This window comes from Tamandua tetradactyla, chromosome 3 (genome assembly GCF_023851605.1).
Source record: "Tamandua tetradactyla isolate mTamTet1 chromosome 3, mTamTet1.pri, whole genome shotgun sequence".
Lineage (NCBI taxonomy): Eukaryota > Metazoa > Chordata > Mammalia > Pilosa > Myrmecophagidae > Tamandua > Tamandua tetradactyla.
Window position 1 is genome coordinate 20528324 of NC_135329.1, and position 22419 is coordinate 20550742.

Genomic DNA, 22419 nt, shown 5'->3' on the forward strand with positions numbered 1-22419 from the left:
GCATGCTCAGATCTGCCCCATAAGGGGCAGGCTCATCTCTAAACATTCTTTTGGGATTTCATTTTCTTCTGAGCCAGAGGGCTTCTTTGTGGGTTTCCACTGGACACAAGTGTAGTCAATTGCTGAATCTATTACGAGTCGTAGAGGGGCATTTTAAGCAAGCTTGTGCCCTCGTTTTCAGGTAACGGGGATGTATGAGAGTTGGGTACCAAAGCTTGTGGCAGCCCTATACAAGCGGGAACCAGATTCCAATGTCATTGTCGTGGACTGGCTGTTGCGGGCGCAGCAGCATTACCCGGTGTCTGCAGGCCACACCAAGCTGGTGGGAAAGGACGTGGCCAGATTTATCAACTGGATGGAGGTAAGACCACACGAAGGAGTCTTCTGTGTCCACAACACCTCTTGGCTAGAGTAGGCAAATGGCTGGTCTTTCTTCCTTTTCACTAAGACGTGGACATTTCCAGGGGACAATTCAAATCCTCAGAAGGTCAGTGGGGGCATTCTCTCTCTCTCTGTCTCTCTCTCTCTCTCTCTCTCTCTTTCTCTCTCTCTTTTTTAAGCAAAAAGCAGTATTATGTAAAGACTACAATTCCAAGGCTAGTGTTGCCCAGCCTTGTCCTTTAATAGTTTCCTAATGAATAGATCTGCTGAGACCAAGAACTAAGTGGGCAGGACAGACAAAAAGCTTGTTATTTCAGGGCAGAGGGAAGATGTAATGTGCAGCCAAATCTTTCCCTACCAGTTGGCTGGCACATGAGAATCTTATCCTGCTTTTGACCCCTATACTAGAATGCCAATCTCTGACAAAAGTATTGGCAGCATTTCTTCTTATTGTGAATTAAAGATCCGGATTTTTGTTAAGGATTGGGGAAGAAAATGGCAGCAAAGGCATGTAGGACATGAGGTAGTGGGTACCCAGCATTCTGACTTTAGCGGACAGTTTTATCCATCTTGACCCTCTGAGGTCATCTTCTGGACATTACCTTGCACTGGTACCTCGGGTTGAAAGGAAGCTAATCCTCTGACAGGGTCAAGCTATTTAAGCCAGATAATTGGTGGTAAAAAGTAAACTGTCCATAATACCTTAAAATTCTTTCGTGAACAGTAACTGGTATTCCACACCAATATTAGGCATCAGTAATAGGGGAAAATAAGGGACATGGGGCTTTTGGGTTTCCTTTTTGTGTGTCCATCTGATAATTCTCTTTTTGGAGTAATGAAAATGATCTATAAGTGAGTGTGATGATGATTGTTCAACTAAGTGATGATGCTTGGAGATATTGATTGTATAATTTGGATGGAATATATGATAAATGAATATATGTCAATAAAATATGGGGAAATTTTTTAAAAAAATAAAAATAAATTGTCCATCAGAGGACAAATATTCTTTTCTTGGCTCTGTGCTAACCTGGTGAGTGAACTCGGGCTAATTGGATCACCTCCCTGGGCTTCAGGTGTCCCATCTGTAATGTAAGGCAGCTGGACTGCATGTGTCTGTAGTTCCTTCCCACCGTTACATTTTCTGATTATAAATCATTGTTTGGGTAACCTTAAAGAATAAAGTGATGCAGGTTATTTAGTGTAGGGAATAATGGATTGCACAATTATGTAATTTATATAATTTCAGATACACAGGAAAACTTTCTAATTTCAATATGTTGTTAAAGAGAAAATCTCCGAGTCTGTGTTTATCTCTTTTATGTGCACCACAAGATTGAAATAAGTTGAATACATTTTTAGCTGTCCCTAATTTTGAAGACAATACTGATTTTATTTTCTTTAGTTTCTATCCTTTGCAAAAAACTTTTTCCCCCTTTTTCTCTTCCAAAGGAGGAATTTAACTATCCTCTGGAAAATGTCCATCTCTTGGGGTACAGCCTTGGTGCCCATGCAGCTGGCATTGCAGGAAGTCTGACCAAAAAGAAAGTCAACAGAATTACTGGTAAGAAAATAGCAGTTGCTCATCTATTGCAAACAAAGTTGAGATGGCCAGCGTTCCAGAAGAGATTTAGAACAGCACTTGTTAAATGTGCAGAAGTGCCCCACACACACACACACACACACACACACACACACACACACCCCGCCGATTATCTCATGGTAGGGCTGTTTTTCAGGAATAAGATAAAATACAGGCCCTTGCCCCTGTGGGCTTGCCATCTACTGGCATGAGTGCATAGGAAGATTTCTCTGAGAATCCTGAGTCTCTCCTCCTCCTGCTCTGTGCCTGTGCAGTAAATTGCACACATGTAGCCACTCAGATCAATAATGGGAACTGTTTAAAGGAGCAACACCAGAGGCAGGTTGGAAAAAGGAAGACAGTCATGTATTCCAGTCGTAACAGATGGTTTGGCGTGTCTAGAGAGAGAAAGAAGCCACCGCTATTTAAAGGTCTTCTCTCCAAATTTAGAATTCATGAAAGGAAATCAAGACATCCTAAATGAAAAATTGCTATACAACGGCTAGTTTAAGAGACTCAAATTCCATTTTAGAAGGATCCAAGTTGACTTTTATGGCTCTGTGAGTCATTTAAAGATCACATTACCATAGACTAGGAGCTAATCAGTATCTAAGCGGCTGCCACTTCAATTCAAATGAAGAGCAGTGGAATGTTAACTTGATATTTAATGGTGATTAAAAAGGATTTAAATTCCGTGTGGCCTGTTTTCTCCTGTGAAGGCCTAGATCCAGCTGGACCGAACTTCGAGTATGCTGAGGCTCCAAGCCGCCTCTCTCCCGACGACGCGGACTTCGTCGATGTGTTACACACCTTCACCAGAGGCTCACCTGACCGAAGTATTGGGATCCAGAAACCAGTAGGGCATGTTGACATTTATCCGAACGGAGGCACTTTTCAACCGGGCTGTAACATCGGGGAAGCGATTCGCGTGATTGCAGAGAGAGGCCTTGGAGGTAAACACGACTTAGAAATGAATCAAACATGAGCTTTGTTCTTGACCCTTAATCACTCAGTGTCCTGACCATTACCCACAAAGCCATCCGCACGCTTGGCCAAGGTACATTTCTGAAAAGTTCTATCACGTCGAAGCGATGACCTTAGAGTCAGTACTTTCTGTGGTCAGATTCCTTATATATCTCGGATTTATTTTATTGTAGCCTACATTGATTATTGCACTTAATGGCAGCAAGGCAAAGTAAAGATGGAATTTAGGTAAGAAAACACCACTGCCCTCAATAATAGCAAGAAAAATGTTATCTGGCCAAAAATTTGTATGCTTTGAATGGAGTTGCAAAGACAGTGAAGAGATTTTGAAATTTACTGAGAGTACAGAAGGTGTTAATAAATCCAAGTTTCTTTTGCTGGCCTTATTACGGGAGGTACAAATCAGATTTGAATCACTGCTCCCCTGCAATAGATCTTCCAAGATATTAAGAAGAAAAAATAATTTAATATTCACGTAATATTTATTTTAATAAGCATGTAAGCTTGTGTCAAATTTATGGTTTATTTAAGGGCTCTCTGCCCTTAGGACATAAGTACTTACCTAGGGTCAATATTCTCAGGGCTTTTGTGTACATGTTGGAGAACATACCACATAAAATTACTATTTTCAATTGTTATAAAAGCATGTGGTAGTAGTTCAACTTTTCTAACATTGCTAATTATTTCTATAATTTATTTAATGTAAAAATCATTAGTAGGGACCCAACCCTAATCTATGATAAAATGCTATTCATTTAACAATTATGCCCTTCATGATGTGGTTTCTAGAAGTACATTTCTAAAAGCATCTAGAAGCATTAGATGCTTTCTTTATAAAGAAGAAGATGAGACGAACTGGGGGAAATCAAATTCTACCTTGGCTATCTATTACTACAGCTTCATAAACAGATTCATAAATATGAGGTGAAACGTTTCTGTAAACTTGCAACTTTGGCACTCTTGAAGGTAGGGGAGCAGCTGATACCAAGACTTTCCTCCCTAAGAAGAACCTACTATCATCGATTCATAGGAATAGACCCTGAGGTCATTTTATTTTATAGTCAAGAACACCACGTCTTGACTATTTTAGATATGCAAAATGAAACTTCCTTTGTGTACTTTAGCAGAGTTGAAATTTTCTTTGTGTCCATTTTTCCCTAGATGTGGACCAACTAGTGAAGTGTTCGCATGAGCGATCCATTCATCTTTTCATTGACTCCCTGCTGAATGAAGAAAACCCAAGTAGGGCCTATCGGTGCAATTCAAAGGAAGCCTTTGATAAAGGGCTCTGCCTGAGTTGCAGAAAGAACCGATGCAACAACTTGGGCTACGAGATCAATAAAGTCAGAGCCAAAAGAAGCAGCAAAATGTACCTGAAGACTCGTTCTCAGATGCCCTTCAAAGGTAAGCTGGAGACTCTTGTCAATATGGCAAATGAGCATGATAATATTTTATCACACTCGCTGCATCACATGCATTAATTTTTTCTTTTTTTTTTTCAATCACACTCATGGCGTCATATCCTTTCGGGGGAAGATAAAGGAAGGATGTAACTAATCCCTGAGCCCTCTCTTGTGTTTCTGTTAATAGGGAGGGAGTTGCACTGATGGATTTTACTGTAGGTCGTAATTCCAGTTGTCTCCAAGACCCCAGTGCACCACCTGTTTGCCACCTACCTTTGTATTTGTGACCATTTGCATGGATCAACCCCAGACTCAGAGCTAATCTGAAACCTAACCCTTTCAGTCAGGGATTGGAAAACCATGGTCCACAGGCCTGCTTTTGCAGTGAAATTTCATTAAAACCACAGCACACACACTTCTTTATGTATTACCTGTGCCAGCTTTCATGCTCCTACAGCAGAATTGAGTGGCTGTGACTGAGACCATATGGCCCGCAAGGCCTAAAATATTTACTATCCGACCTTTCATAGAAAAACTTTGCCTACCCGGACTATTTACTTTTGATGACGGCAAGAACCATCTGCATCTTAAAACACAACTAAGCCTGGGAGGGGAGAATACACCAGACTTTCTAAGATATTTCCATCTTGTCATGAATTTGTTTCATAATTGAATTTCAAAGTTAGCATCTTGCTTGGAGCAAGTTCTAAAGGAACGGAGGGGAAATAATAGAAAAGGTGATCAGATAAATCTGGCTGAGAGGGACTAATTTCAGAAAAGACTGCCTGGTGTAGGGTCTAACTGGAAGCCAAAGGGAAGAGAGGATAATAAAGAATAGTTTTCCATGGTAGAATATAGTGATGAAGGCACCCATTTGTAAGGTGATCTGTTGTTATCTCTAGATATGCACTTAGTGGCAAGGGGCTTTGGAGCACCTAATTCAAGGAAATCTTTTAGGCAATTCGAGAACCCTCAGTTTCTCTGACTCTTAGGAACAAGGAGGCACCTGCAAAAGGACAGCAGTCTCTTAAAGACACTTACCTTCTGAGGGTACTCCTTGCTCAGCAACCTCATCCTGCCCAGTGCCCCTCAGAGCTGGTCAGTGTTAACTGGCCCCAAGCTAAGTGCTGGTACTTCATCAGTCCCAGCTTCTCATGCTTTGGCTTGTAGTGGTGACTGCAAGGGCTGTTTATCTCCAAGTCCTATTTCTCTTTGTACCTTAAGCCTGCTGCCCTATCTCTGTAATCTCCCCTCATCCCATTTTCTCAGGGGCTTTCGTAGGGATGGAGTAAAGAGCAGGGAGGAACGTGCTTCCCTGCAGAGTCCCTCTCCCATTTTAGGAGCTAACTTTGTGACATAGTCCTCCGAGTCTCACTGATGAGTCAATGAAATGATTTTTACTTTGAGCCTTTCACATCCTCTGACTTCCAGGAGCTTAGGATCTAGATAAGGATATACCCATTAAACATTTAAGAAGAAACATGGTCACATAGTGATACAGTGACAAATGCTACATATGCTTGGTGCAGGTACTAGGAGACAGATGGCCAAGTGACGGTGCAATGCTTGGGGAGAGCAGCATGGTCTCTTGAACTGATCTCCATAGAACCCCACCAAAGATGCCTGCTTTTTAGGGCAGCTCAGAATTCTGATACACTTGGATTTTTCTTATGTAATACAAAAATACTTTTCTGAAAAGTAGTAGAATTCACGATCTGAACTTTCTAAAAGTGATTACTATACAGACAGGAAGAAATCCTTCCAAACCACACAGCTAGGCGTGTGTGCACTTCCTGTGTGGTTACTGGTGGGATACACTCTGTGGTCTTAAATGGTCTGATTGTTAGGGTCTGGAGTGCTTCCTTAAGGACTGATCAGAACCTCTTCCATCCTCCTCCTCTGCAGTCTTCCATTACCAAGTGAAGATACATTTTTCTGGGACTGAAAATAATGTGCAGACCAACCAAGCCTTCGAGATCTCTCTGTATGGCACTGTGGCTGAGAGTGAGAACATCCCTTTCACCCTGTGAGTAGCCAGCAAGGTCACATCCGGTGTGGGGGTTTAACCAGGAACTGCTGCCTGCCGTAACCATTGTTCCGAGGAGCACAGGTGGAGTAGGACACCTAGAAAACAGGACCTAGTTTAAGAAATTAGAATTTCAGTATTGAGATCTTGGTCCTATTTCATATTAAGAAAAAAGAAATTCTTCAAATGGGCCGTTTTATTTTCAGTTACTGTCTTTGTGTTCTTTTTCCTGGTATCATTTTCTATCAGGTTATTTCTTGAATACAATTGATTTTAAAAAAAAAAAACAACAAATGAATTCTCTCCAAAGGTTTGATGTTAAAGTAATAGGAAATCGCTCTGTAGATGGAAATACAATGTATAGAGAAAGTATAAACAGTAAAAAGCCCATAAGTAAAAGATGAGGTTTTACTTCTTGCTATTGATGAAAGAAATACAAGATTCAGGCAACTTTAAGATATCATTTTATAATTGCTAAATGATCAAACCTTTAAAAATATGCACATCTCATGAGGCTGTGAGGTAGGTACACAAATACATCACTGGGGGCATTGTTAATTAGTAGAATCCTTCAGGTAAGGAAGGCACTTTCAATAACTATAAGGTAGTGTTACATTTAATGGAATAATCTCTTTTTAAGTAATTTATCCTAAAAAAATATTCAACCAAAACTCTCTTAAACATGGCATGGCAAAAGGAGTTCATTGCAATGGAACATATGACAACATAAATTAGAAACAACAATAGTTAAGTGAATTGTGGTTTCAATCAATACCATCAACCAGCTTTTAAAATTGTAATTATAGAAATCGAGGGTAAAATACCGCAAAATGTGGGCATTAAAACACTAATTAAACAGGGGAAGAATTGAGAAGTATTTGTACATTATGGTTGCAATCAAGTAAAACTATGTTCACATAACTATACAGATTGGAAAGGAATATGTGAAAAGGGAAATAATTTCTCCAACTGACTTGTGGATTTTTTTCTCTTTTAAGAATTGTATTTAGTAGTTCATATGGTTAGGATACAAGCTGCCGTAGATTATATGGCGGTGGATAACTTCTAAGGTACACCAAATGCCACTGACATTCTTCTTAAGTGTTTCTTTGGACATTTTTTGTATTTTTTAAATTTTCCCCCAAACAATAAAACTATTTACATCTCAAGAGGCGACAAAAAGGGGGAAAAAAAAAAACAACAAACAAAGATGATTCCCAGAACTAACCAAATATGTTGACTTTTTATTTAGGCCTGAAGTCTCCACGAATAAGACATATTCCTTCCTAATTTACACTGAGGTGGATATTGGGGAACTGCTAATGTTGAAACTTAAATGGAACAGCGATTCGTATTTCGGCTGGGCAGACTGGTGGAGCAGACCCAAATATGCTATTGAGAAGATCAGAATAAAAGCTGGAGAGACTCAAAAAAAGTAATTAGTTTTGTTTCCTTCATTCACTCAGACTCACTCTACCATCATTACCTAGGTAAATAGCATTTCAGGAGCCTGCAACATTCAAATGAAACTTTAGTAAGTCTTGTCCATATAACCTAGGTAATTGTACATAGGATTTTTTTTTAAGGATTATTCTTTTATTATCACACTGGGGAAGTAACAGTATTTGTGCATTTCATGTGAGGAAAGCCTAAACTCTGAATTGGTCACAGTTATTCAGAGGAAGAGCAGGCATTAGAAGTCAGAATCCCTGGTTTCTCATTTAGCACTGTTTCTCACCAGCACAGAAATTATGAAGCAAACCTCAGAGATGTTACTTTGAATAAAACCAACCTCTTCAAGAAGGATGAAATTCCCATTTTGTCTCGTCCTGTCTTGCCTGCCCTCATCCCACAAATATCTATAAAATGGATTGCCTAGAGAGCCCTGGAGGATTTGAAACTTGTGCACTGGTGCATGGGGCTTTTGCAAACTATAGTGTGGTATTTTATTGTTAATAAAAACAGCTCTTTAAGTTAGGATTGTCAGACTACTTCTCTTTAGTCCTTTGCTTTTTTTTTTCTCACTTGCAGAGTTGGGCTTAGAGAGTGAGGCCACATCTGATCAACAACAGAGGTCCTCTGGAAGTAACTCTTAGGCATACCTATAGATAGTTTAAGCTTCTCCGCTACCTACATAAGCTTCACAAGAGTAAGCTCAGGGTTGAGGGCATGACCTATTGATTTGGGTGTCCTTAAAGTTTGATGCAGTATCAGGAGATTCCCTGATGGTAAGGTTTAATATTCCATATTCTTTCTCCCATCCCTCAAGGGACTTTGCCAATACTTTTTAACTATCTGCTTAATGTACTCTAGGGTGTTTCCAGGCATTACAATAATCTATACAGGATTAAAGGACTCTTTCTTATTATGCCAAAGTCCTTTGCTTTTATAACCAAAAAAAAGGTGTCATGGATAGAAAGACTATGCAGAACATTTGTTCCTCTAGCAGGGTCTGTTGAAGACCGATCTCTACTTTTCTAAAGCAGATACTACCAGGTGGTCGATTTGATCTTGTGCCCACTCTCAGAGAAAGCCTTGTGATTCTGAGGCTGCCCCAGAATGTCTCTATTGATTAACTACATCTATTGCTGAACAGTGGGTTAGGCCCTCCAGTAGCCCTTTGGAATCACATATCACTGACCAGGACAGCCAGAGTGCTAGCAGTTAATTATTGAAAGGATCAAAATAACTAACCAGAACACTCATGTAGGATTTTAACAGACCTGACCAAACCATTCATTTTTGAATAGTCATTTTTTTTTATTAATTAAAAAAAAAATTAACTAACACAACATTTAGAAATCATTCCATTCTACATATGCAATCAGTAATTCTTAATATCATCACATAGATGTATGATCATCATTTCTTAGTACATTTGCATCAATTTAGAAAAAGAAATAGCAAGACAACAGAAAAAGAAATAAAATGATAATACAGAGAAAAAATAAAAATAAAAAATACAAAAAATATATATAAAAAAACAAAACAAACAAACAAAAAACTATAGCTCAGATGCAGCTTCATTCAGTGTTTTAACATAATTACATTACAATTAGGTAGTATTGTGCTGTCCATTTTTGAGTTTTTGTATCCAGTCTTGTTGCATAGTCTGTATCCCTTCAGCTCCAATTATCCATTATCTTACCCTGTTTCTAACTCCTGCTGGTCTCTGTTACCAATGACATATTCCAAGTTTATTCTCTAATGTCGGTTCACATCAGTGGGACCATACAGTATTTGTCCTTTAGTTTTTGGCTAGTCTCACTCAGAATAATGTTCTCTAGGTCCATCCATGTTATTACATGCTTCATAAGTTTATTCTGTCTTAAAGCTGCATAGTATTCCATCGTATGTATATACCACAATTTGTTTAGCCACTCGTCTGTTGATGGACATTTTGGCTGTTTCCATCTCTTTGTAATTGTAAATAATGCTGCTATAAACATTGGTGTGCAAATGTCCGTTTGTGTCTTTGCCCTTAAGTCCTCTGAGTAGTCATTTTTATTGTCCCACATGGCATATTCACATCCATTCTCTTCGACAGGGTGATCTTCTGTTCCAGGGAGAAGGTGTCTCATCTCCAGAAAGGAAAGTCAGCAGTGGTATTTGTGAAATGCCACGACAAGTCTCTGAATAAAAAGTCTGGCTGGTAAGCATCACGGGCTAAATCTCTTTGGGCATCCTGGGCTGGTACCCTGCAGGATCCAGCTTCCACCACCCTTCCTCACCCCATAACTAACCCCTGCCCTCACTTTTATGATCAGAATCTTCAGATGGTCTTTCTTAGCCCTTCTGCCTAGACATCAAACTAGCCCATTTGCTTTGTGCAGTGCTTCCTCTTTTTAATGTCTCCTTCTGCCCTTATCCCAGCCCCATTCCCTTTTATCCCAGGTCTACTTTTTTAGGTTTTACTTTTTAAGCCAACACAAAATCTTCACTTTCACTTTTTTTCTCCACTGCATCCCTGCTACTCTTATAGACCTTGACTACAGAGCATGTAACGCAAGTTCGGTAGTTGTCATCAGAGTCAGGGGTGCAGCTCTTGGAATTTATCCAGGGGAGTAAAATATCTCATGCCGTCCTTTGCAACAGCATAGTTCCTTCATCATCCTCCAAGTGCTAGTGGATCCCAGGTCAGGAAGTCAAAGGGGCAGCCACCAAACACCCATCTCAAAGCCCTAAAGATAAAGAGTGCATTGAGTTAGAAGATAGGAGACTGTTCTTCTCATCACAACACAACTCCCTGGCTTTTTCTTATTTGACCTTTAAGTCTAATCCACATGGCAGCTGTCAGCTGAATCTTTCCAGAACGTCAGTACTAAATGGAAACTAAGCATGTGACCTTCCCTCAACCCTGCTGAATTCCCTGGATATGCCATTTTCATTCCTCCACTCATTCCCTTGCCAGATGCCAAGTGCTAATGGCTTACAGTTATAGAGGGGAGAAGGTTTAGATCATGTAATACAAGCCAGTGACACAAGAAACAATGGGAAAGGCTGGTCACAACACTGCCTGGAAAGAGAGAAAAGTTATGCCTTTTGGCTTGTCCCCTCCTCCCAGTTATATTTACAGACAAAAGTACAGAATGAGAATTGCGTATTAAGAACAGTACATTAAAGACCCTATTTGGAACATCCCTATTATTTTAAATTTGTATTTTATAATGTAATATATCCATGTTCACTGTGGATAGTTTAGAAAAAACAGGCAAAGGAAGAATAAAATTACCTTGATCCCATCACTTAGAGACAACCACAATTAACACTTTGATTTATATGCTGCCAAATTTCATGTATGCATACATAATATTTATATATTTTTTTATTTTTTACAAAAGTGGAATCATGACCTGTATACTTGAATAACAACGTGAGGCCACCTGGATCAAAAACATCAATGTAAGATCACTCAAGATAAACTTGAAATGGAACATAGCAACTGGTATTGAGCCAGGCAGAATAACTCAATTCTTATCAAAGTGGAGACTTTTCTACGAAGAGATTCATTGCATTATTTTTCCTGGTCATGAAGCGGAGGCAATTTCACATTTGCTTCAATTACTAGAAAGGAACCCCTTATATGAGGTTCAATGTACATACATTTATATCGCACACAAACATACACAAAAACACACATATGTACACACATAAACTTTCTCCACAAAGCTTAACTCTATATGTGTTATGTAAAAAAAATTAAAAAAGAGAGAAAGGAAGAACTCCGGCTGTTTATAAGTATTTCTGGTTATCTTATTTGTATTAAGTTACAAGAATTTATCTGAGAAAGTCTAATGATATATTCCTCATCCGACTACAGGATTACTGAGACAACAGATATTTAGGCACGCTTTTCTTCAGGCATATGAAGAAAAATCTAGCTATTATGAATAGCTAAATCACCTTCTGCAACTCATCTCCACAGTGATGAAAATCAAGCAAATAAAAGTTTCTTTTTCTCTCCTGCTAACTCTTCAGGTTTTTATTTTGTTAAGTTTTAGAAGTAAGAAATCCTCCTAAATTTTGAAATCATTTGGCTCAGTCCTCTGAAAATGGTACTTCTTACTGGGACTTGGCTGAATGGATCTTAGAGTGTCTTTCATTTCTTTGAGCTTGCCATTTTCTCTTGTCATTTACCTGCTTCTTTCCTGAGTTTGTTCTCACAACCTTTGTTCTGAACTTCCAGTTGAAGACTTCTCATCATAAGAACGGTGGGGGGGGGACAGGATTATAAAATGCTAGGCAGTGAATAAATTACTTCTTCTCCCTCTGTTTTTTCTCAGAAACAGGGCAAACCTACGGACAGAACAGCACATGAATTCTGTGAAGAATGAAGTGAATGCAGTAACTTTTACAAAAGATGCACAGTGTTCAAAAGTGGAATGCCCTGAGTATTAATCCCAGCTCTATCCTTGTTAGTTATTTTAGGAGATGGCAGCAAATACAAAGAACAGGCTAATTGAATTTGAGGAGTATGGTGGCCAAATAGCACATCTTCCAGCATTAAAAGGCAACAGATATAGAAAGCAGTGCATTTTGACGTTTGAGAAAGAAATAAGAATTGTTTGGCCCATAGTAAACTAATAAGGGTCCTTTATATGGCATATTTAGCCATAGCCTAAAACTGATTGGAACTTTATATTTTAACTGGAATTCTGGGTTTTCTGAACCAGTGCCTTCTCAAATTTTTCTCTGAGTCTGAATACACAAAATGATTTTTCATGGCATAAGTCAGGCCTATTCACTTACTAATGAAAATTCCCATATATATATATATATATATATATATTTTTTTTTTTTTTTTGAATGGCTCTCCTCCTGCCGCTGGGATGTGGCCCAGGAGTTAACCAAGATGGAAGGATTTAGAGAGAAGGGCTGAGAATGTGATTGATAAAGCACTGAACCTTCAAACACTCCCTGCCACTGGCTGGCTTGCATTGTAACTAGTAAGAAATTGACATGGAAAATTTAGATCAATTAATTCTTAATAGACTTTGCAGTTTATTACCCAAACTCCCCCCACCTCACCTTTTTTTCTCAAAAGATTATATTTTAACAGTGTTCCCTGGATAGGTATTTAAAATGAGCCTGTAGCCCTCAGCTGACACATAATTTGAACTCTAGAGAAAAGGAAGTACTCCCATAATTTTATTATCAGATGTTTAAAATTATATTCATCTATAAGTTATTGACCGTCTAATAGTTATTCTTCAATTTTAGGCTAACTTCAGTCGGGATTCAACCATACTTTGAGTGTGTATCTTTCTTTTCTGATTTTAATGGGAAAATATATGTTCAAGTTAGAATTTTGCATCATCTGAACTCCTACAAATTCTAGACAATGACTACATTTTTACTACCTAGAGGTAGTAAAGTAAGTGGTCATATTCATGAGCAGTGCTTAGAAACCATTGTGCACAATGAAAAGAATCTTTGATTGTCATAGCCACATGACAGTGCCATGAGGATTGTTATAGTTTTTAAAAACTAATCGAGTGAGTGAACAAGTATTTATAAACTAGATCTCATCTTTTCAGAATGCTTTTCTACATATTAATTTTAAATGATACAGAAGTCAAATATCCCAGAGGCTATTGCTGGGAACCCAAACTGTGAAAGTGTGTGGGTCTATGAACACGTACTCACATATAAAGCCCTGACTATATGCGTGTTACTCAGCATTGTTTGGGAGGTAAAACTATCAAAGGATGTATTGTAGCATGATGGAGTAGAAATAGTTCCAGAGGCACCAGAAGTTCAGCCATTTATCTGAAAAATGTGGTTGTTCCTATATAATGTAGGAGAGTGTTGTGATTGATACCAGCAGGCTTGGAGTGAATTCTTCCTACAAATAAAATGATGTGCGATTTGTTGTTGGCACCTCCTTCATTGCTGATTTATTGATTTTCTGGATTTGGGTTTTGACCAAGGTTGCATTAACTTAAGAATCATCAAATCAGCATATGGCTCTGGGAACTCTGGCTTCTAAAGACTTCGCTATATATATAAAAGATGCTTTGGCTTTAAATGTTATTTATTAGCTGTAAATACATGTGTGTATGTGTAAAGGGAGTTGTTTGTACATATTGAAAAGGTCATTGTAGCTGTGTGCATTTATAGAAGTGTGGTGCTAATTTTGTACATCTTTATCAGTGACAGCTCACTGAGCCAACATACTCTCATGAAATAACACAATGAAATGGGCTTTAAAAAAACAGAAAAGAAACTTCTTAACTATGTGAAGAAATGAAATCTGCTTTTAATAAAACTGACAGAATTTGATATAATACTAAGTCATTATTTTGTATTATTCTCCGGGCAGATTCATGCATCAAATATTTACTGAGTTACCTCTCTAGTCAGTAAATAATACAGCTTCTAAAAATTACGGTGCCCATTATGTTACAAAGCCTTAGGTGAAGTTTAATGTTTATGTAAAGCCTAGAATCATCTTGGATTCTTTAGACTAATTATAGTGGAAAATGGTGCAGAATTGTCCCTGAATAAAATGCACAGGACCTTCCTTGCTTGTAATATGCTTTCGCACAAGTAAAAGATTAATTTGATCATTTTCTGGAGTATATTGTCTCTATTTTGAGGTCTAGTAATCAGCTATTGAGTGAGTGGCATCTGTGTAATTAAATGAGTTATTGGGGGGACATTTTTTTAGAACATTGAGTTGTCTTGACAATTAAAAAGAAGAGTGTACAGCCCATCTAGGCAATTAAGTAGGAATCGCATGTTAGTACTTTCAGGAAGAATTGAGTCTAGGAAACTATTGTTTCAGTAACCAGTGACCCAGACCTTCCTTGTTGGTTAGGCATAGGGCCTTCTGGAGCTGGACTCCCCTTGACAGGAGGGGACCCCTCAGTTTCACTTTGCCTACTGCCCATCAGTGCTAGTTGTATAATCAAAAAGATAGACAATCACAGATGTTGGTGAGGAGTGGAGAAGCATGAAACCGCATGCATTGCTGATGGGATTTATGAAATGCTACAGCCGCTCTGGAAAACAAGTTGGCAGTTTCTTAAAAAGTGAAACTTAGAATTACCCTATGACCCAGTAATTCTACTACAAGGTATATACCCAAAAGAAATGAAAACATGTGCCCACAAAGATTTGTGTATAAATATTCATGGTGGCATTATTTATTAAAATGGAATGGAATATAATAAAGTGGAAACAACTCAAATATCCATCAACTGATGAACAGATAAACAAAATATAGACTATTCATACAATGGAATATTATTCAGAAATGAAAAGAGCAAAGTACCTATGCATGCTATAACATGAATGTATCTCAAAAACTTTATACTATGTGAAAGAATCCAGATGCAAAAGACCACATATTTTATGATTCCATATATACGAAATTTTTTACAAAAGGGAAAATCTATAGAGACAGAGAGCTAACTGGTGGTACCTGAGTCTGGGAGCTAGTAGGGGCGTTGATTATTGATTACAAAGGAACATACGGGATCTTTCTAGGTGGTGGAGATTCAATTGTGGCAATGATGACTCAGTTCTGTAAATTGCTAATTTGTAACTATAATTGTATAGTTAATATAGGTGAATTTCATGGTATTTAAATTGTACCTCACTAAAGCTTTGTATAATGTACACACGCAGACCTATGGAGAGACACTATAAGCTTCAGGTATGATCTATGAAAATTACACTTCAAGATCTATGCAAACAATATTTCATGACCTGTAAAACTTTACTTTGATGGCAAACCCCTCTTATACCCAAAGAAGGAACCTCTGCAGTGTCTGTCCATCATCCTTTAACAGAAGACTTGTCAATGCCAGGGGCCCAGCATATGGTAGTTTGTCATAAGTGAACATTGTCATAACCTTGTTCTATTTAAAATATCTCATCCTAGCCCTTATTCAGTTAGACTGCAGGCCTATTTGTGACCTATTTCTCTTACTATAGAAAGGGTGGAATTCTAGACATCGGGTTGCTAGGTTGAGCCTCCTCCAGTTAGTAGAAGTGACAAACCAGTGCATCGAAGCTAACTTTCCAGAAATGAGGGCAAATCCAAGGGGTTAGGTGAAAAGCAGATGCCAACGTCTGAAGACAAAATAGAAGGATATACTGGATTTAGGGCATTGAAAAAGATCCAGCTGTCCTCTGAAATGAATCTTATTAGGAATTTTCTATTACAATTAGAATATCATATCAAACAACCATTCTTAGAAGTAGCAGCGTTACTAGAGATCACCTAATACAGCACCTTCACTTTTTAGTCAAGATAGTAAACACAGAGAGGTGAAGTGACTTCCTTGACTCTGCACAGCTAGTCACGAAAACAGAACTGACCCCTACAGGTTTAGAACTCAGTGTGTACTCCTTTACATTGTTCTGCCTCCCAAACACGATAAACCATGTGCAGAATTATGAGTCTGCTTCATATGCAAACATAACACAGTAAATATACCAACAGGAGGTGTGTGCCTTAGTCTTCTACCAGGATGAAATGGATTTGCATTAATTCCATACAACCCCCGTGACAAGTGACATCGAATGTGCATGGTGGTGAGGCTTCCTAGTAAGAACACTGTATTTTTGTATGGATACCAAGTAGCTGACAATACCTCAAGTCGTTATTTTACTATTCGAGTGTCCTTGGCTAATGAGCTCCCTGTGAGCAGACCAAACCTGTATGCAGAGCAGCTGGGAGAGTAGAGTGACCAACCGCACGTGGACCCCATGATTCCTGCCTCCTGGTATACACACCATACACACTTGTGTGTAGACCCCTCCTGCAATGATTTGTGAGACCACAGGACAAGGACAAGGGGATGTTATGTCATTTCACAAGTTAAGTAATAAAAGAATTGCAGCTTCCATTTGGTAGCTCTCTCCTACTGTCTCTCTCTGTCAGGTCACTCACCCTGGGGGGATCCTTGTTGGGGGATCCCCATTGCAAGCAGTCCTATGGAGACCCCCATATGGTAAGGCACTAAGGCCTGCCATAGCCACATGAGTGAGCCTGGAAGTGGCTCCTCCAGACTCAGTAAAGCTTCAGAAACGGCAGCCATAGCATGCAACCTCGTTGTCAATGTTTGAGACCCTGAGCCAGCTAAATCTCTCCCAGATGCTTGACCAACAGAAGCTGGGATACTAAATGTTTGCTGTTTTAAATGGCAAAATTTGGGGGTGATTTGTTATGCTATAGCATAGATAGCTAATACACGAAGTTTGCTTCACCTGTTAGATGGATCTTCAGTGGTTTCTTTTAAATCAAACATTTAGAAAATCATATTTTAAAGGAACCAGGGAAGCTATAAAAATATATAGCTATATTTTATGTAAAAATATAAAGCTATATGTTGAAGGACCCGCCTCCACTATCATTTCCCCACCCTGTCTTTGGCAAGGTAAAAGATAATGGGTAATCGTTCCAAGGCCTTTGTTTTTACTGTTGTTTTATTTTTATGTATAATGCATTTTTTCCTGAAAAAAAAATAGGATTATTTATGAAAAGTCATATTTAAGCTAATGAGATTTGAGACTAAGAATAAACAACTAACTTACAACTAAATTCCTTCTTTCCTTTCCACAGTATTGCCATCCAGGAAACTCATTTTGCACACAAAAATCTCATGAGATTCTTGTGGTTTAGAAATTTTTTATGTTTGAGTGGCCAGTGGCATGATTGCAAGTCTCTAGATGTTCCCTCTTCTTTTATTCCAGGCATGGAGTCAATTGTATTGTTACACACTTCAATTCAGGAACTGACGCTTTCTGAAAAGGCGTGTGCTCAGTCTCCTGCAGCAGGTTAAAGTAAAGGGACAAAAAAGGAGCTCACATTTTCCTCCTAAGTGCAGACCATACTTACTGGACAGCTTCCTGTGTTCCAAGCATAGTCCTCAATTGGCAGATCTTCTGTCTCATTTGGAACCTGTTTGTCCCCAATATAGGGGACAACTTAGAAAAATGCTGAGCTGGGTCTCAGGCTCTCAGTTGTCCATAAATCTGAAAAATAAGAGATGTGAAGAGAAGGAATGTGAATAAAATAACTTTAAAAATTGTTGCTCTGGCAGGGTGGACTTTTCCCCTGTCACATGGCTGTCTCCACATATCTGGCCTCCAAACCGTACCTTGTGCCCCTTGGAAAGAATGGGAGAGGATGATGATTTCACAAATTTCTAGGCAAGTGATTTCCCCTTTTGGACTTAGAATTACTCAGATTTCCTAACCCATGTTCTTCCCTTGAAGTGAAACAGATCATGTGGAACTGTAACCCATACCAAACTCTGAAATCCGTTCTACAACTAATTGTTGTCATGTACTTTGAAATTATTGCTTTTTTGTATATATGTTATTTATCACATAAAAGAAAAAAAAGAGAAAGAAGATTATAACAGAGAAGATAGGATTCAACAAATGAGTATGACTGCTGAATCATTATATTGATATTTCTTTTGGTCTCTAGTGTCTTGGAGCAGCTAGAAGAAACAATGAAAAATTGTGGAACTGTAACCCATACCAAATTTTAAAATCTGTTCAATAACTGCTTGTTAAAATGTACTTGGAAATTTATTGTTTTTTGTATAAATGTTATATTTCACGATTTAATAAAAATGATAAGAAAAGTGGAATGGATCACATATTTTGTTCTCCTAGTTAACTTTAAAATCAATGCAGTTTTATAAAATCTGTAATGATTTCTCAAGATATTTAGAGACAGATAATTACAAATATTATAGATAAAGCTTTCATTTTGTTTATTATGGAAAGACTTTCGGAAAACAGAATGATTATAACTGAAGGAAACTATCCAATAATTTATTCTTAATAGCATTTCTGGGATACCCCAAGCCTCTACCCTGCCTTATCAGTATTCAAACTGTACCCACTGAATTTAAGACATGCAATATTTGTACCAACTATTCTCAGGCTATGCCTCACACCACTTATGACTGTTCTGGAACCCTAATGAGTAATAGTCTGGTGAACTGGAATTTGGTCAATACTTGAATACATCCCCAAACCAGGTTTTCAACAACAGAAAAATTGTCTTCTGACTTATTCTCTCCCTTGAGTAGAAAGGCACTCTCCACTGATTTTCTTAGGGATAAAAGCCATATTTGGAAAGAGCCATCCTTGGAAAGGCTTTAGACACAAGAAGACCAGGGTTTGAAGCATAATTCAAATGCTTCTCAGCTATTTTTCCTGAGGCAGGTTAACAAGTTTCTCTGGATCTCGGTAGAGACCAATGCTATGACTCAGATCTAGGTCTTCAGATTCCAAATTCGATCTGCTCTCCCTCATTGCATATGCAGAAGTACCAATGCTGGAGGCGGCGTCAGGTGATGTGTGTGTGCACACATGCAGAGGGCAGAGATTCCAGGCATTGACCTGCGGTGCCTGGAGCCAGCCAGGGTTGCTAGAAGTGGCACACCACGTGCATCAAAGTCACCTTTCCAAAAGCTAGGAAAATCCAAGAGGTTAGGAAAAAGCAGAAGTTAAGATATGAAGATAAAATAGAAGGATAAAAAGACAGTGTTTTTTCCCTGCTATGCTGCCTCTCCTTCATGAACGTGCACTGAAGAAATAAAATAGATGAACTTTTATTTCTTTCCCTTTCTGTTTTCATTTCCGTTCCAGTAGAGACCAACATTTGAAATTCCAAATATCTGATTAGCCACATGCTTAATGACGTGAGGTTTGTTTATACTTTCTTAGCATTCTTTGGGCCTTTTCCAAGTTGAGTGAGCTTGAACTCCAGAACGTCTAGTGATCAGAGGGCACATATGCAGTCGCTCAATTCTTAAGCTGCACTCATTGAGAAAATAAAGTTGCTCAAAAACGCTGTACAATAGGCAAGAATAATCTATAAAGAAAATATCCTGAGGTCTGTTTACCAAGAGTGATTTTCAAGCTACCATATTACCAGTGTGTCAAAGCTCAGTTCCATTTGTTTCTTACTTGGCCTTGGCTGGCAGTACCACTTCATCACTTTTCTGACTGGAAAGAGGGTTTTGATCTCAATCACCTGTCAGATGATGAATCTGATGAAGCAAATGAAAGTACATGAATAGAAAAAATAAAGAATCAGAGGGTGGAAGGAAAGAAGGAAGGAAGGAAGGAAGGAAGGAAGGAAGGAAGGAAGGAAGGAAGGAAGGAAGGAAGGAAGGTTGCAGATTATCAATTCTACTCCCAGTTGAAAAAACCTCCTTGCCTTTAGGTCTTTGAAATTCACAATATTGAAGCTTTTTTAAGACTGCTGTCATTTATTTAGTCTTAAATGCCAACTTTGGCCTGAGTAATTCACTTTATATATAAGAAATAAGGAGTAATGAAAAGAATCTGAGCTTTGCAAAAAGCACATCAGGTTTGAATTAAGTCCTTGCTACTTCCTACTTGTATAATCTTAGGCAACCCCTCTGTTTCAATTTCTTCTCCGTAAAATCAGGATTCGGAAAAAATGACCCCGAAAAATCATTGTGGTCTTTGTGAGAAGTGCGGAACATTTTATTCAAGGAGACTGAAATTTTATTCCCTGAGAGCCATTAATAAATTTCAAAGCATGGACTTTGTTATAAAAAGAAGCTCTAGGGACGTCTCTTTCCACCCAAGATTAAGTAACAGGGACACAATTTACCCTCTTGTGATGGCTTGAAGCTGTAACATATCCCAGAAAATATCATGTGCTTTTAACCCATTCCCATGGGTGTAGACCTAGTATGGATGGGACCCTTTGATCCGGTTATTTCTATTGAGATGTGACCTACTTCATTTAAGGGGGATCTTAATCCTTTCACTGGAGTCCTTTTCAAGAGAATAAAAGAGAGGAAAAGCCCAGAGAAACTAAGAGAGAAGCTAAGAAAGAGAAACATACAGAGAAGCTGAAGGCAATAAAACACACTAGAGAAGGACCAGCAGACACCACCATGTGCCTTTCCACATGACAGAAGAATTCCAGATTGCCAGCAGTCTTTCACCAAGAAGAAAGTATTGTCCTGTTGCTGCCTTGATTTTGACATTGTCACAGTCTGAGAACTGTAAATTATAAACTAATAAATCCCCACTGTGAAAGCCAAAGCATTTCTGGTATATTGCATTCTGTCACATTTTCCAAACAAAAACACTCCCCAACTGAGGAAGATAAAAACTAAAAAACTGGAGAAAATATGTGAAATAATAGTTCTCAAGACAATGGACATCAGGCAACAAATGACAGTGGTGCCTGAGAGAAGAGAAACACACGTGTAATTCCTACTATCTCCAGGTGTCTAGAGAGTTTCAAGGTTTCTGAGCAGGATAAGGCACCCAGGTGGAGCCCAGCAGTGTTCTTGAATTGAGGAGACAGAGCTAAGGATCAAGGGGAGGCCAAGGCAGCTAGAACTTGCCCTGCAGGGTATTGGGGAGGAAAGAGATACCTAGAAAGAGAACTCCAGAGCTCTGACCAGTGCTCATGCATGTGTGTTTGAAAACTACCCAAGGCCGGGGAAAGAACCACACAGAAGGAACAGAAGGAATGATACCCACAGCCCACAGAGACCTGAAGTCATGTTTGTCCTCAGCTCACAGACTAGAAAGCCTCATAATTAATGGGGAATCTGTTAGAACACACAAAGTTTTTACCTCAGTGGTAGGGCAAAATTAAAACTAAAGTGAATGCCTCAAGGCAAAACATAAATTACCAAAATAGGAATGAGAGAGTGACATTGCCAAGATTGTATATACATTAAAATGATAATTATGGAACATTATGAACAACTTGATGGCAATCAATCTGGTAACAGATGAATGGGCCAATTCCATTAGTGATAAAACCCACCAAACTCACAAGAAAAAACAGATAACCAGAATAGCCCTGATTTAGTATTAACCCATTAAATAAATTGAATTTGTGATTAAAACCTTTCTCACCAAAAAATAAATAAATAACAACAACAATGAAAACTTCCAGATGATTTCACTGATGAATTGTAGCTAACATTGAAAGAAGAAATAATAGCAATTATACATAAACCTTTCTAGAAAATCAAGAGAAGAGAAGGGTGATTTAGCATTCAAAAATCAGTCAGTGTAATTCACTATATTAACAAACCAATAAAGAAAAAAACATATTATCAGCTTAATAGATGCAGAAAAATCATTCGATACAGTCTAACCCTGTTTCCTGATAAAACTCTCAACAATCTAGGAACAGAAGAACTCTTTCTCAATCCAATAAATGCCATCTACAATAATCCTGCTTCTAACATCAGATTAATGGTGAAAGACTGAATGCTTTACCCCTAAGATAAAAAATAAGACAACATCTCCTCTCACCACTTCTACTTGACATTTTATTGAAGTTTCTACCTGGTGAAATAAGGCAAGGAAAAAAAAGAGAAAAGGCTTGGAGATTCAAAGAAGCCAATAGTTTTTATTTATGAGCAATAAGAATTATATATTTCTATGTCAAAAATTTGATAGCATCAAGAGAAAAACTAGAAATAATATGAGCTAGGCAAGATTTCAGGATAAACATTCACATACAAAAATCAATTGTATTCTATATACTAGCAACAAACAAT

At 38.3% G+C, this 22419-nt stretch overlaps 1 protein-coding gene across 2 annotated transcripts in view; it reads left to right on the forward strand.

Annotated features, from left to right (window-relative positions):
• LPL (lipoprotein lipase) overlaps nt 1-17521 on the forward strand; it is a 29600-nt gene extending 12079 nt beyond the window's left edge. The window contains exons 3-10 of one of the 2 annotated variants that reach the window (XM_077152686.1): nt 182-361; nt 1834-1945; nt 2683-2916; nt 4109-4351; nt 6256-6376; nt 7629-7811; nt 9924-10028; nt 11697-11862. In XM_077152686.1, coding sequence (XP_077008801.1) covers nt 182-361; nt 1834-1945; nt 2683-2916; nt 4109-4351; nt 6256-6376; nt 7629-7811; nt 9924-10028; nt 11697-11721 — 1203 coding nt within the window. In that variant the 3' untranslated portion in view covers nt 11722-11862. Of the gene's footprint in view, nt 1-181; nt 362-1833; nt 1946-2682; nt 2917-4108; nt 4352-6255; nt 6377-7628; nt 7812-9923; nt 10029-11696; nt 11863-12159 lie in introns of those variants that run through there. The other variant, XM_077152687.1, reaches the window with a different exon arrangement.
• Nucleotides 17522-22419: the final 4898 nt, after the last annotated feature.